Raw genomic sequence first — 15,899 nt, 5'->3', positions numbered from 1 at the left:
ATACTGGTATTTGAAGATTTTCAGTTGTTGCGACACTTTCAGTAAAACCCATGGATATTGATTTGTAGTAGTAAACTGTTCTAGTATTTTCTGTCTGTAGCTGTAAAGAAGTTCCGAAATTGTAGCGAGCAACTGCTCAGACATTAGGAGGAACAAGATGACATAGATATTAACCCATTTGTAAAATGTACAGCCTGAAGTATGTTGCCACATATCAAGAAAATAGTTCAATATTGGCTGATTTATTTGTTGTATTGTAAGGGCAGAAATAGCATCAGTTACTACTGACAAATATCTCTTGAAAGACCTTTCAACTTGTTCAAATGACACATCGAAAGGCCATGGGAAACAATTGTGATCTGACAGCACCATGTTAGGATTCTTAAATACAGTTTCAGCTTGACATTGAGAACTTTAAAGCGTATAATACATTCACAATAAGTTAGCTGTGTCTGCCAATCAGAGTCGGCGAGTAAATTGGAGTAGGGGACTAATTTCTAAGGTAAACTTGTTTCAACATTTAACAACTATTTGTGTTTGTATGAGACGATGTGTGTTTAAGTCCATATATTTTACTTCAAAGCATGTTATCACAATAAATTGAGTCGGGTATAGGATAAGTTGGAGTAGAGGCTAATTTCTTATGTAAACTTGTTTTAACATTTCACAATTATTGGTCTTTGCAAGTTATCAATCTAAGTTTAATTTCATTTATTTTACCAAGGTAAAAAACGCTGTGCAGAGTTGCGTCCCTTGGGCACGCCAGTAACCTACCATTGTGGGTTCGAATCCCGGTTCGCCTGAAATATGTTTCTAGGTTTGTCAGCACCATACCCATGCTCGTGTGTTTCACCGAAGTGGTAAACGTCAGAGACCTGCATCACTTCGGGTTTTCCTCCCACATTAAGCTGACACGTCGTGATATAACTGGAATACTGTTAAAAGCGGCGTTAAAACCCAACTCACTCACTCACTCACGCTGTGGGGTGTTGTGACTTAATTTGAGGGGTGTGTGATTACACGCCATTTTGTGTACTGGTAGCTGAAGGCTCAGCAGAAAATCTCCCGTAGTGCTTCTTCGGCTGCAATGAAAAGAAAACGTGTTTAAACATTGATCATCATACACATTATAAAGCACACAAATGGCGGGACTCTTGCTATTATGTTAAATAAGATTGCAAGATGCAATAAGGTGTGTTAGCACTTACCGTTCCTTCTTTTCTTCTTCCCTGATGTAGAAGCGTTTTAGTAGTTCAAAATCCACATGCAGCTTCAATATTTCGATGTTGAATTCGTTAAGATGGAAGTACAGGTGTCTAAAAAGCTCCCAGTTGATATACATCTCTACTGCGAGATAGCATAGGAATCTGTGTGCGACTGGATACATGCAGGTGCGGTTGAAGAAGCAGATTGCTGCAGATTGCTGCAGATTGCTGCAGATTGCATTGTATGGTGGTAGGCTGGGCGGTATTTGCACATAGACCGGTATTGATGTATATAGATTGTTTAGATACGGTTTTATGCAATTTAGCTAGATTTACGCGGTGTGGTTGCATAGAATGCGACTCTATAATTTTGTACTGCGTTAAACTTTGTGACACCCACCAGGTGAGAGGAAGTGAACGATGCCAGGTAATTAAATTAGTCGCGTGCACTGTTAAACTGTGCGAGACTGGACATGATGGGCCTAGATGTAAGTACATAATTACCGTATGTGTTTGGAGAATGACACTGATATGGTAAACCCTTCTGTTAACAGATGCTAAATTAAAAACCGTTGATGGGTTTATGTACATAGGTATATACCAATTTGTTAGCGGGTGGTTCTGTTTAATGTTACTGGGGTGCCATGTTTATGGATTAGTGGAGATCAAAAGATAATTGGGGTGGCATGTTTATGGATTAGTGAAGATTAAAAGATAACAAAATCAGCATGTGGTAGTTTGATAAATCACTTTTTAATGAGGCAGATGTACAGGGTGATGGGTTACGTAATAGTTGGCTGTAGTGGTAACCTAGCTACTTGCCTGATTATGACATCGTGCTTTGTTAACAGTTTAGTTACTGATCCCATAAACTCGCGACCGGGATCTACTTGAAATAGCTTTGGCCAATTCAGGGGTCCGCGTTTATATATGCGGCTCAGTGCATTAGCTACTCATGCAAAACAGGAAAAAGGGCACAGCCCTAGGATTAGACCTAACTTCTTACCAAATAGTTAAAAATGACCCCTAAAACTACTCCAGGCACTACTCAAACTATACAATCTCATCTACCTAAACGGACAGGTTCCTACTTCCTGGAAACAGGCCCTAGTCATACCAATCCCTAAACTTAATAAATCAGCTAATCAAGCTAACTCATATAGACCAATATCCCTAACTTCAAACTTATGTAAAGTAATGGAATCAATAGCTAAAAATAGATTACAACATTACCGCAACATAACATCATAAACCCAGATCAAAGCGGTTTCACTCCTGGCCGCTCAACCCTAGATAACCTCGCCCGACTAGAACAAGATATTAAGACAGGACAACTAAATAAACAATATACCACAGGCATCTTCTTAGACTTTTCTAACACTTTCGACATGGTATGGCACGATGGGCTAATACAAAAACTTCAAAAAATAGGACTCAAAGGTCAGATAATAAACTACATCCAGGACTTCCTAAACAATCGTAAAATAACCGTGGGTATAGACCAAACTCTATCGGACCAATGTCCCCTAGAAAATGGCACTCCACAGGGCAGTATCCTCAGCCCCACCCTCTTCAATATAATGATAAACGATCTATTCGAAGGCCTATCCCCTAAAGTAAACACATCAAAATTTGCGGATGACGGAGCCATCTGGATCCGCACTAAAAGCATGAAAATGGACCAAATTATACTCCAAAAATCTCTTGATAAAATACAACAATGGGCTGACAAATGGGGCTTCTCCCTTAACTCAGAAAAAACAACAGGAATGGTATTCAAACATAAAAAAACATGAAACCCGCCTCCCCAATCCTCCAGCTAAACAATCAAACAATCAAATTTAAAAAACAAACCAATTCTTAGGACTTATTTTCCATGAACATCTCACCTGGGATGCTAACATCCAAAACCTAACAACTAAATGCAGTAAAGACCTAAACACCCTAAGATGCCTAACTGGCTCTAACTGGGGAGCCTGGGGAGCCTTACACGGACGGATCCTCAGATCCGACCTCCAAACACACAGGTTTCGGAGTCCATACCACACAACCAACTAAAACCACACAATCCTTCCGACTCCCAAACAACCAATCAATATTCACGGCAGAACTAATGGGCATGGCCTCAGCCCTCCATAATCAAGAATCCAAAAACCACAAAACAAATCCTAATACTTACCGACTCCCTAAGTGGACTACAAGCCCTCCAAAACAAAAATACCAAAACCGACCTAAATGAATAAATCAAATACTTAAAAGCTCCAACGACCTAACTAAGACAGGAAAACAAATAACCTTCTTGTGGATACCCGCCCACGTAGGAATATACGGTAATTAAAACGCCGATAAAGCAGCTAAACTATCCCTCAAAATCCCAGAAATAAGCTTAAACTTACCCATCTCAAAATCAGAAATTAAAAGTGTAAACAAGCAAAAAATTACAAAAAATGGCATAACCTATATCTAAACTCAAATAGCCAAATCAAAAGAGTGCTCAGCAAACCACTAACCAAACCAAAACTTCTCCATCCATCCAAAAAAATCGACAGAGTAATCACTAAACTCCAAACAGGACACACCAACCTAAATAACCACCTAAAAAAAATAAAAAAACACACTACAGGTAACTGCCCACACAACAAACAACAAGAAACCCCAGAACACGCACTCATCCACTGCACACACTACCTAGCACATCGAACCGCATTACAAACCACCCTCAATCTAAACAAGGCTCTCACTCTAGAAGCAATACTAAACCCACAAAATAAACTAGAAAACTTCAAGACCTTAGGCGTATTCTTAATCAAAACGGAACTAATAAAACGCATCTAAAAACACAATAACCTACCAAATCAAAATCACATAAACAAACAAACATCCACCATGCCCAGCTCCCTTAGTTCTCCTCCCCAACCCCATCGGCATCTATTCCAAATCTCAAAATTCCCAAATTCTATATAAGCAACCCCTTAAGCCCCCTGTTGGGTTGCACAGACCACTTTCGCCCCTTTCGGAAACACATTAAATGGCCTGGCCGGGCCCGTTTGCGAAATACGCTTCAGTCGGAAAGCGCACGTTAAATCTCCAAAGTAAGTAAGTAGAAGTATTAGCTACTTCTGTTGAATCTTTCCAGGTTAATGGCTCAGCCTCCTTGTAGCGGCTAGCCACATCCACTTCGGTTAAAGTGTATTTATACGTTTTGCATCTTACCTCATCATGGGGAAGAAACAAGAGGTCAGCCTGATGAACTTCATTCGTTGTAAAAATATCAAACTTCTTCCGCGGTATATAACACGGTGCCGGTAAGTATATTTGCCACATCGCCTGTTTTCTTAAACCAATCCTTGGCCACATCTTTAGATACCTTAGCCCAGTGGCTAAATTTTGTATTGCTCCTATACCTTTCCAATATCCTGGTGGGCGATAGTTAATTTTATTCATTATTAATTAATATTCATGTTTCTTTTAATACGACTCATGACGATCGTTGAATCGCATCAGCATTTTGACATAACAAAATCCCTCTGTAGTAGCAGTATAGGTATATAAATCTGGCTCCAGTGGGGTTGTGGCAGAATCACCATTACCTATACTACTTATCGTCGAAATTGCTATGCAAAATACTATTCCATAAAAAACAGATCATCACTGGTCACTGACAAACATGGGAGCAGTATTAGAATAAGAAAAAATAATTATACACAGTAAGACGTGATGATGTGTAAGCATACAGAAAAACCTAGATAGGTAAACCTGCACAACTTACTTTAAATACGATGTACTGTGACATTATAAAGCTGTATATAGGTAGATACAATACTAAGCTTCAGATGTAAACACATGTGATGATACATCTGTGTGTTTAAAGTTGATTTTGACAGCCAGGTCCAAGTCGGACCCAACACAAGCCAAACACTACTGACAGAAACTATGTTGAAAAGGTAGAGTGAAAAGGGCTTCACTTTGAGCACTGTGTTTTCTTTAACTACCCCAATATGAGACAATAAAGTTGTATATAGTTTGATATAATACTAGTCTTTAGATATAAAGAATGTATAGTAACTTAAGAAGTGCCAGGACAGTTATTAACACGTGTCGTGTACGCCCTATGACCTTCGCGAATATCCACTTCCCGAAAACATCCTGTGTTGGTTTAACATGAATTAGTAGAGGGATGCCCAACACGTTAATTAGTGAAAGAAGAGTAGTGAAAGCGTAGTCAAAACACTGTCTTTCCTACCTAGGACCCCTACATGCTAATGTTGGTGAGAAACATTCTCATCAAAGAAAACACACAGTCACGACACTGACTTTTCTACAAGGACTCACGGTATGTAGTCATAATTACCAGTTTATTACATTGTTGAAGATGCATTTTGATTCAAACTCAATTAAATGAGCAAAACTATACGTTTGTGGGCATTTGAGATCTGGCTAGATATGCACGTTTCGTTTTATTATTCTACAATCCGTTATTAGTATTACCTGCTGGCCCGGCCCAAGACGGGCCAAAGTGTTATTGGCTAATTACATCATTATCGGCGACCATACCTACATATTATTTATGCAACATACACACATAACATTATTGAACAATCACCAACCAAAACCGTGCACTATATTTGAGTAATTCGGAGTAAATCGCTTGAAAACCAGAAAGTGGAGCTGTTGGTAAGCGTCGCTGATCTAGGTAACATGTAAAATAGCAATCGTTAAACGAAATAAGATTTGAAACGTATCAAATACTTCTAGCTATCGTGATACCAATTTCCATCTGTCGGCATAGCGTTTATATTTTTAGGATAGTACTATATATAAGTAAAATCCACTTTATAATGTCACTGTTCATCGTATTTAAGCAGACACGTTGGTTGAAGTAGTCCTCTTTTCCCTATACTCTCAACAGTTACGCAAGTTTTCGGTCCGACTTGGCCAGGGCTGTGAAAATCAAATCAAACCTGACATATGTATCATGAAATGGATTCACATCTATAGACTAGTATTATATCTACCTAAATACTGCTTTATAGTGTCCCAGATCGCGGTACTTAAAGAAAACAAGGTGCTCAAAGTGAAGACCTTTTCCCTCTACATTCTCAACATAGTCTCTATCAGAAGTGTTTGGCTTGTGTTGCGAAAAAAGTCTGTGGTTTCTGTGGATGAAACTAAGTTTGACAATGTTACAAATGATCAATTTCTTTGTCTTCATTAGGATTCCTCATCCTGTATCGAGGACAATTGTTTACAGTTAAGTAAAATTCTAATTAAGATTTCTTAAAGCTGTCACGGTGGCAAATTAAAACTCCGATATCATGGTACACAGTTCTATTGTAAAGTCAGATTGGGACCAAATCCGTGTTCGAGATGGTGCTTCGTATTTTTATCTCGAATTTGAAATAAGCTGTTAAATTTATATGCTTTGTTTGTTTGTTTTGTTGTTGAACGCCTCACTCAGCAATATGCCAGCTATATGACGGAGGTCATGCAAAAAAAATCAAATCTGGACCTGACAACCCAGTGATTGACATCACGAACATCAATCCACACAATTGAGATAAAATGACAACCATAGTCACCATTTAATGTAAGCGTTGATTTGTTGAAGATCTGTTCTAACCCTGATCTTGACAGGTCCAAATCTCTATGTATTCTTGTGGTCGGTCGTGATTGGAGAAAAGGTTCGAGAGTTCGGTACACACATTAGTGGTAAATATCTCTCATGTTGTGACTGATAGGGACTTTGTCAAGTTTTGAAGAAATGTCATCACTGTCAGGCTTTTGATGGTAAACAAAGCGAAAGCTTTACCTCGAACATGCTACTTCCGGTCTCAAAATATATGCTTTACTGCTTTTCTTCTGATTTTCGTATTAATAACATTACAACGTTTCTCAAGGTTACAGACGCCAAGGATTTATTAAAGTGCAATTTAAGCACCTGAAATTGACAACTCACACTCACTCACCTAACGATTTATACTAAAAATAGATACGAGATTTGAATGACTGACAAATACGTACTTTCTTGTGTTCTCATACATAAAACAGCAGTGAAAATATGATCTAACATGGCTTACTGTGGAAATGTGTGTAGGATTGTAAACTGTCCGTATTATTCCAAATTGCATGCATACACATGTACATGTCTTTATTTGGTTTTGTGTCTATACCCGCTAACATATGTGGCAAGATACACCTTCCAGGATAGTGGACGATGAAGATACTGACGTAAATTTCTACAACATGTCCAAACATTCCCAAACAGACAGAATCATATGATTTCTTAAAGTCAATCCAGCACATCGTTATTGTCGTTTTGCCGTCTACGTCACCATTATCCTCCAAGGATAGTGGACGGTATGGACACTGACGTAAATGAGACCAAACTAGGCATACATGTTAAAATGATTTGGAATATTTGGAAATGTGTGCATTTTAATTAATACAAACATTATTTTAAGGGCCAAGAAACGGGATTTTTCTTGTCATGAATGGCGAGTATAACAACTTGGGAAGCTAGCTTGACATTTCGTATACGTAAGTACGGTCCTCATAGTGTCTTTGCCTTGTTTCTCCCGATTCTCATTAGTTTCAAAAGAAACAGATAAATGAGTCATACAATGATTTCATTGGATTTATCAAAAAGAACCTATCGGGTTTGTTCGCTTGGATACGTCTGACTCTGTATGTGGGCGTATTCCAAAGAATTTTATATGTAATTATCATTTTCCATGACGCCCTCTACATATTCTGCGTCGTACCATTGATGGTCTTGGAGTCAAAACCAAAAAGGCGATCGTGCGATGACGGTAACAAGAGGATCGAACCATGCCTTAGATACTGTGTTTGTGTCAAGTTGAACATCCACTTTGATAAAAAATCACACATTGACGTTTTCTAGTGGGAAGTGACTGGTTGATGGTCGATTTGATATGGCACTTTGCTTTCAGACTTGTTTTCAGTCTTGACATGCTTCACAAGAGGATCTTCAGATAAATAAATATGTGCAATAGTGCACGATTAAATTCAATCATGAAAGACCTCCTTGTTAATCACGCCATGGTCCCCGACCTCGTCATACCAAAAGATGTTAACATATGGTGATCATCATCATTATAAACATCTATCATCATCATTATCATTATAATGTTTATGTTCCCGTAGATGCAGATCCTCCTAAAGCTGTGTGTTTCAGTCTGGGTGCTAGTGTTGGATGCAGGAGCACAGGTCGACAGTAAGTAGCCTGCTATTATTTCTACTTTGGTGTGTTGTGTTTCTAGGTCTTTTTCGATCAGGTCACTGGGATGAGAACTAAACCATTTTAAAATTGTCTATTTCTTAAATGGTATTTATGAGAAACTGGAATGTTAAAAGTTGTAGACATACATATTTTATGTTATCATTAATAATTCTGAAGACTTACGTGTGAATATCAGACTCGAGGTTAATTGAGAAAAAATAAACCTGGATGCTGTGTCACATTCCTGTTTTTTAGGCTTGACTGTATTAGATGGTGTATTAAGGAGCGCCTTAAAATCAAAAGAAAATGCCAAAGTCTTACAACCTAGAAGACCGCATGTCACTCTATTCAATAACTTGAACTGAAAATAAAGTTATATATTTAACTTTTAGGATAATAATCAGACAATGTTTTTTTTTCTCAGTTTGTGGTAGTGGACCAGTGCTAGTTGCCAACTCAACGCCCCAGACACTCCAGAACACAGATGGGTTATCTTCACAATGTATAGTACAAATCACCGTGCCAGCTGGTTCCTCTTTGAAACTTGATTTCACCAGATTTAATGTCTCGGCCCATATTATTGAGCTATTTGCAAATGGTGAGTTAAACACAAACGTATCGTGAAAATTGCTTAACTTCAGCCTGCTTCTATAGTGTAGTGGGCAGAGAAGGGGTGTAGTGGGCAGGGTGTTCGCCTTGAGAGTTGTTCAATTGTTCAATCTCCTGGCCGTGTCATACCAAACGATTTTTAAAGATGGCACCTCTGTTTCCCTGCCTGGATCCCGCCACACAGGGAATAACGCAAGGACGGGTCGACTCAGAGTCAGTGGATTGTGACTAAGTGAGGCTACCATGTTAAACTGCGGCATCTCCGTGGGCGAGCACAATAAAACCAGAATAATTCCAGGCTAGTACAAGCAGCCACACACACGTGCAGAAACGTTGCTATATGAATGGAATAATCTTGAATACGACGTTGTTATTCATTTCCTCTGTGGGGACCCGGGGTCGAATAGAATGTGTCCTCAGCACCCCACTGCTGGTCGCAAGAGGCGACCGAATTGGGCAACTTGTTTTCCATGGGTTGCGCCCCTGTGTCGGTGGAGGAAGGGAGTCTGGTGGTTGAAGGCACTGGAGCCAGGAACAGGTGTTCCTTTTGCCCAACACTTCTCTTTGATCCTTACTTCATCTAGACAGGTGGTAGAATGGGCCCGGTTCTATCAATCGGCCGGTCATACCGTGCCTTGTGCATGGTCAATTTCAATTTTGATTATATAAGTGTATTACACAGTAAATGTGGTACATGGCAACCTTGCCTAGAGTCCTATACAAGAAGGCAGTGGCGCATTGGCCAAACTGGCATTATTGACCTCCAGGTTCCAATTGTCTTCAAATGACTGTTAAAAGGCAGAACCAAACTGACTTTTATTCTGTTTGACATTATTAGCTCCCTATGTTGATATAGCTTGCGTATAGCACGCCTGTCGCCCTATAGTGTATGTTGACACTCCCTGGTGGGTGGGGAGTAGGGTTGTCATATATGTTTTCTTTCATCATGGCTTCCCAACAAATCTCTGGTTCTCGTAACAAAAGTAATTGAAGGCACGTTGACACAGATCTAGTTTCAACTTCTGATGATTTGCCAGTGCCACCATCGTTGGATCCAGGACTATCTCATCCAGATTACCAGATAACTGTTCAATTTTACAGCAGAAACGATTCTCTTTCAACAGCACTAAAATATATCAACAACCAAACTAAACATTAACAGTTAATCAGTTTTTCAGATTCTCTATTTTGTCTTCCACACATGTTCTGTTTGACTATAGATTTATCCATCACAAGGGATAACTATTTCAAGACATCATATATACACATGCACAAAAGTTAAGCGCCACCATATTCATAGTCTCTTGATTTCACGTGTGGGAATCAGAAATACGAAATATGATGATGTATGACTGAATTAGGCTTCAATAGTTTCATGAACCCATATTTGTCCAGATACAACAAGGAAAGCGTGCTTTACGTGTTGCTGCAGTTCCCCTGCCCTATAAAAAGTGAAATTCAAGTTTCAGACACGTGGTTGCATTTTGCTCCTGTGTGAGATTCCACTTCCGATAGAGGTTGAAAATCAGCCACAGTGTGGAGAATGTTAACGAACGCTGAAAGATGGCAAGTGATAGGCATGAATAATGCTGGCATGTCATGCAGGGCCATTGCAAGACAAATGGGTCGTCATCACAGTGTTATCACTCGTTTGATTGTCAAACATGGTCAAACCAATGATGTCAATGACAGGCTTAGGTCTGGTAGGCCACGAAAGACCTCTAACAGAGGGGATAGACGTCTTTTCAGGATAGTCAGATGCCACTTCAACAGATTTAAGACTGCAGTGGATTACCCATCAGAGACTCTCGACGATGACCGTAAGGCATCACCTCAGAGCGGCTGGTTATAACGCCAGAAGACCAGTAAAACATCCTCAACTGACTGAGAGGCACATGCGGAATCGTCTGATATGGTGTCGTGCCCGTAGTCGATGGAACATGGCCAACTGGAGACGAGTGTCGAATGCTGCTACGAACTGTTGATGGTCAAATACGTGTTTGGAGGGAACATAACACTCGTTTTGCACCAAGGAACATCCAGAAGTCTTAGCATGTGGCGGGGGATCTGTCATGATATGGGGTTGTGTTTCCTTCGGCTGCAAACTTTCGCTGGTGACAACTCGTGGAAGCCTGAATGGCCAACAATACGAAGATGCCGTTCTTCGTCCAGTGGTAGTCTCTCATTTTGACAACCATCCTCTTCAGACAAGACCCGTTTACATGAACGGCAATGCTAGACCACACATATCTCCGTCAGTTTTGGCTTATTTGCGTCAAGAAGCTATTGCCACTCTTCCTTGGCCGGCCTGTAGTCCGGATCTTAATCCGACTGAGCATCTCTTGGACATTCTTGGCCGGAAACTCAGACATCGTGATCCCCCAGTTCAAAATCTCGCTGGTCTTGAAGCCTGACTTCATGAAGAAAGGATCCGTTTGCCTCAGAGAAGCATTCAACTACTTGTAATGAGTATGAGTCGTAGGGTTGAAGCTGTGGTCAATGTCGATGGATCATACACACGTTACTGACGTTTCTGTCGTGCAATAGACTCTGCACTCCCTAGGGTGTCTATGTGACACCTGATATGGTCTGCTGATAAAGTAAAAGCTCACAAATATGGTTTGTGGCGCTCAACTTGTGTGCATGTGTATATTAAGAATCTCCATGATCCCAAGTATGCTGATCTACCTTCAAATGTTGTCGATCTATTTTTAAGGTATTGTTATATACAATGATGTCCATTTGATGATTCCATACTAGTTGTAAATCTTTTTCTGTGATACGTCCAGTTATTTTACTTTCCTTCGTTGGGCGGTCGGGGGTAGCCTATTGGTTGTGCTGGAATACTGCTAAAAGCCGCGTAAAACCATACTCACTCACTCACTCACTCACTCACTCACTCACTCACTCACTCACTCACTCATACACTACTGTCCTTTTTTGGCAGGTTTAAATATAAGCCTCAATGTATTTATTATGTTTAACCCTTGATAGTCACAATATGGATGAATGTTGACAATGTGACTTAAAATTTATCTCACCCTCTCATTAGAATTTCAACTAATTAAGGGGCATTATTGTTTGCCAATGAGGTTCCAGGGACAGATTACTATATCCCCAGCAATGTATACATGGTTGTCTACTAAAACTAACCGGGAGGTTCTGTTGTTATAAAATGCTGCTTAAACAGCTCCACATCGGATTGAGTATGCTTCACTCATCTTTCATTGCTGTGTAATTTTGTATTCGTATTCTTGTCATCTTCTCTGTCACCACTGTGATTTAGGACAATATACATCGCTGCGAGTGAATGATGATGTCAGACAACATTGATCAATATAAACTTATGCAAATTATCCCTACAAAATAGCCGTGCCATTGAGATAGATTGTGCTTGATTTTAGAATTGTTCATTCTTGTATAGATCCGTCAGTCAACGAGCAGTGGCTTACAGAAGTCGTCACAAATACGCTAGTGGCCAGAGGCGCACCCACCTACGTTTACCATGGATCTGTCTACATCAGAGTTAATTTCCGCCACGCAAATTCGACATTTGTCATGACGTATCAAGAGGTAGACTTCGAAGAGAACAGTAAGTCGTAGCCATAGTGTTTACTATTTTGGAAACTCGGGGCCCATTTGTATAAGGTTGTGCATTTGACAGGATCCGCTGATCACAGACAATTAGTGAAGTATCATTTTTAATGACCGTGTACCTTGTTGTATCTGATGACAAGAGAATAATCACCAATAAGTCATATTCTTCTGTCATACTTCTCCATGGATGATTTCAGTCAAACTCATGTAAAAGAAACACTCAAAACCAGTTTCTTTCCAGCCAAACATAGGCCACAAAATAGAACATTTTTAATGTTTTTTCAGCGTGGGTTAAGTCAGTGCTTGGTGTTGTCATTGGTAGAATGCTCAAACCTAAAAAGAGGAAGCGGAATTGGAATAAACCCTGTCCCAAGTCTGTCTACCATACAAGAAAAGTCACGTTTTGTTCTTAATCAGCCAAAGGCCCTCGTCCCTTTACAAAAGCCCGGACAGTGAATGGGACCGCTCCAAGGAAGCGCTACCTAATCGAAATCACCGAGAACGTTTTGGAGAATGTGAAGACTCCCCAACACTGCACCATTCTGCATTATCCAGATTGGCAGAAGGCCTGTATTCCTGGCAGAAAACCCATGTACTCACCCAATGTCAGATAACCGATTGGGAGGTGCCAAACCTAAGGCACCGAGAACAATGGGGAGTCGGACAGCTTGGTACTTGGGATGCAAGCGTGACATTGCGAAAGTGAGGTCTGCATATTTGCCATGTTTTCCTCAATCTTGTCAATAACATTAGTGTCAAAAGTGATAGAAAATTCAATGATATACATTGGATTTATCAAAAAGGACGAGATCAGGTTTGTTGGACTTGAAACGGGCCTATTCCTAAGAATTTTGTATTGATCATTTTCCATGACGCCCTCTACATATTCTTGGCCGAACCGTTGATTGACCTCTGTGTCAAAACCACAAGCATGGCGAAGACGGTAATACAATCATCGAGCCACTCTATCATGTCGCTTAAGATACTGTTTTTGTGCCAAAGCTTGCCATCCACTGACAATGTGTTTGACAGTCTCATTAATTTCATTACATAATCTACATTTCACACTAACATTTTGATGCAAAATCCTATATTGACGGTTTCGAGTGGAAGTGACCGATCTTGAGCAGCAAACAGAAAGGCTTCTGTTTTAATTTTTCAGGCCAGACGACTTAATTCATGTTAAGGACTCTTCAGGGTTGCTCATTTTCTGAACACACTGCACATAAACTCGATGCAGTGCTCGTTCTGATAGCCTCCCCTTGAAAAAAATGGAGTCTGGGCCGATTTGATATGGCAGTATACATGGTTTACACCGTCCAGCAGTACAGAAGCTTTAACAAAATCAATATTGACAATGAAATTATGTCCCACATCTTTGGCTCGTTTACGAACACGATGGAATGGCTTCTTTTCATAATTAGTCTTGACATGCTTCACAAGAGGATCATGAGACAAATAGATGTGTGCAAAAGTGCACAAAACCATTCTATCCTGAAGAGCCTCAACGTTAATCAAACCACGCCATGCCATTACGATTGGTAAATATAAGCGATTGAGGGAAGAGTGAGGGGTAGTTGGATCTATTGTCTGACATGATGCTTCGCCTTCAATATTCTTGTTTCGTCTAATAACAACACCAACAGGATATGGGGTACAGCATAAGTATTTGTGGCTTTTACTTCAGCTCAGAACTCCAGATTTTGAGTCTACATTTGTACTCTGCCCGAAGTTGTTTCTTGATACAGGCATTCTGGAGTTTGTCCCTAATCTGCTTCCCTAAGTATGTCTAGGCCTGACCTTTCACGAGATGGTCAATAAATCACCCCCTTCCCCCAGGTATACTGAAAGATCTTAACATTTCTACCTTGCCACGTTCCAAATGAAGAATGTTGCATTTGTCGAGTCCAAAGGACATGCCGATATCATTAGAAAAGGACTCGACAATCAATGAGGCGAAGGTGCCATGTCTACATCAATGCATGAACTGGACACACACGCTACTGACCATGGGAACTTGCTTGTGAACCCCCTCTTGTGTTGTGGCTCATTTGCATATGCCAGGTGCCCTGTTCTTATGGACTGTTGACCATTACCACACCTTGAGACATTTGGGTAAGCTTTATGTATGAACTACCCGATAAACTACACGACTGGTCGACAAAGCTACAATCAAAAACAAAATGCCCAATTGTTCTCGAGAAGTATAGTGTAGTTTCACCTTGAATTGGCTATTGTAATGGCCAGTGCTTGATACAAATGAGCATTATTGATAAGGGACCGATGAAAGCATCTATCTTACCTGAGTGCTGTAGGCTGAGTGCACTGATTGTTCTCTGGCATTGATGTCTGGAATCATATTCATTGCCAGGGTAATAAAACCCGATGCAAATGAAAGTGTATCACTTTCATGACTATATTACTATGTGTGCCATATGTCTGTTGCAGTCTGTACTCTACCGAGTCTGGTTTTTGCTGACACCACTGTCCAGGAAGTTGTGACGCCCAACTTCGGGAACGGTCCTTATTTTGACGATGTAGATTGCGAAGTCATGATCGAAAGTAGCATCACTGGTGCGAGGGAAGTAAAGGTGGAGGTTATGTCTCACAATATTCAGTGTTGTTGTGACGGTGTACGAATATGTGACGGTAAGTATATAGAGGTTATCACGCGAGTGTTTTGGGGGATGGAAACTATACTTCATTAAGAATATGCATTTTATTTAGCGAAACTTGGTGAGCTAAATACACAGCGTTTATTCCGTATACGTAGGGCATTACCAGAGATGAAAGTAATACAGAGGGAATCCCAGGAGATGGAAGTAAGACGGAGGGTATCCCCTGAAATAGAAGTAAGACACAGGGTATCCCTACAGATTAAGATAAGACAGAGGTTATCCAATGAGATGAAGGTGACGGAGGGCATACCCTGATATGGAAATAACACAGAGGGTATCCCCTGAAATGGGAGTAAGACGGAGGGTATCCCCTTATATGAAGGGAAGACAGAGGGAATCCCCAGAGATGGGAGTAAGACGGAGGGTATCCCCTGAGAAGAAAAATAAGACAGCGGGTATCCCTTTAGATGTATGTAAGACAGATTGTATCCCCAGAGATGGACATAAGACAGATGGTATCCCCTGAGATGGGAGTAAGACAGATGGTATCCCCTGAGATGGGAGTAAGACAGTCGGTATCCCCTGAGATGGGAGTAAGCCAGTCGGTATCCCCAGAGATTGGAGTAAGAC

The 15,899-nt window shown here is 40.4% G+C and overlaps 1 protein-coding gene across 6 annotated transcripts in view; it reads left to right on the top strand.

Annotated features, from left to right (window-relative positions):
* LOC139448072 (uncharacterized) overlaps positions 1-15,899 on the top strand; it is a 37,648-nt gene that overhangs the window by 12,431 nt on the left and 9,318 nt on the right. Inside the window, exons 1-7 of one of the 6 annotated variants that reach the window (XM_071229581.1) lie at positions 1,664-1,693; positions 6,421-6,455; positions 7,667-7,742; positions 8,370-8,439; positions 8,870-9,043; positions 12,479-12,646; positions 15,100-15,300. In XM_071229581.1, coding sequence (XP_071085682.1) covers positions 8,370-8,439; positions 8,870-9,043; positions 12,479-12,646; positions 15,100-15,300 — 613 coding nt within the window. In that variant the 5' untranslated portion in view covers positions 1,664-1,693; positions 6,421-6,455; positions 7,667-7,742. Of the gene's footprint in view, positions 1-1,598; positions 1,694-6,420; positions 6,456-7,666; positions 7,743-8,369; positions 8,440-8,869; positions 9,044-12,478; positions 12,647-15,099; positions 15,301-15,899 lie in introns of those variants that run through there. The other 5 variants (XM_071229582.1, XM_071229580.1, XM_071229583.1 and 2 more) reach the window with 5 other exon arrangements.

Source organism: Haliotis cracherodii, unplaced genomic scaffold, assembly GCF_022045235.1.
Source record: "Haliotis cracherodii isolate W230 unplaced genomic scaffold, xgHalCrac1.p SCAF_7, whole genome shotgun sequence".
NCBI classification, from domain to species: Eukaryota; Metazoa; Mollusca; class Gastropoda; order Lepetellida; family Haliotidae; genus Haliotis; species Haliotis cracherodii.
The sequence above is the reverse complement of the archived record's forward strand: the minus strand, read 5'-3'. Positions and strand labels throughout refer to the sequence as shown.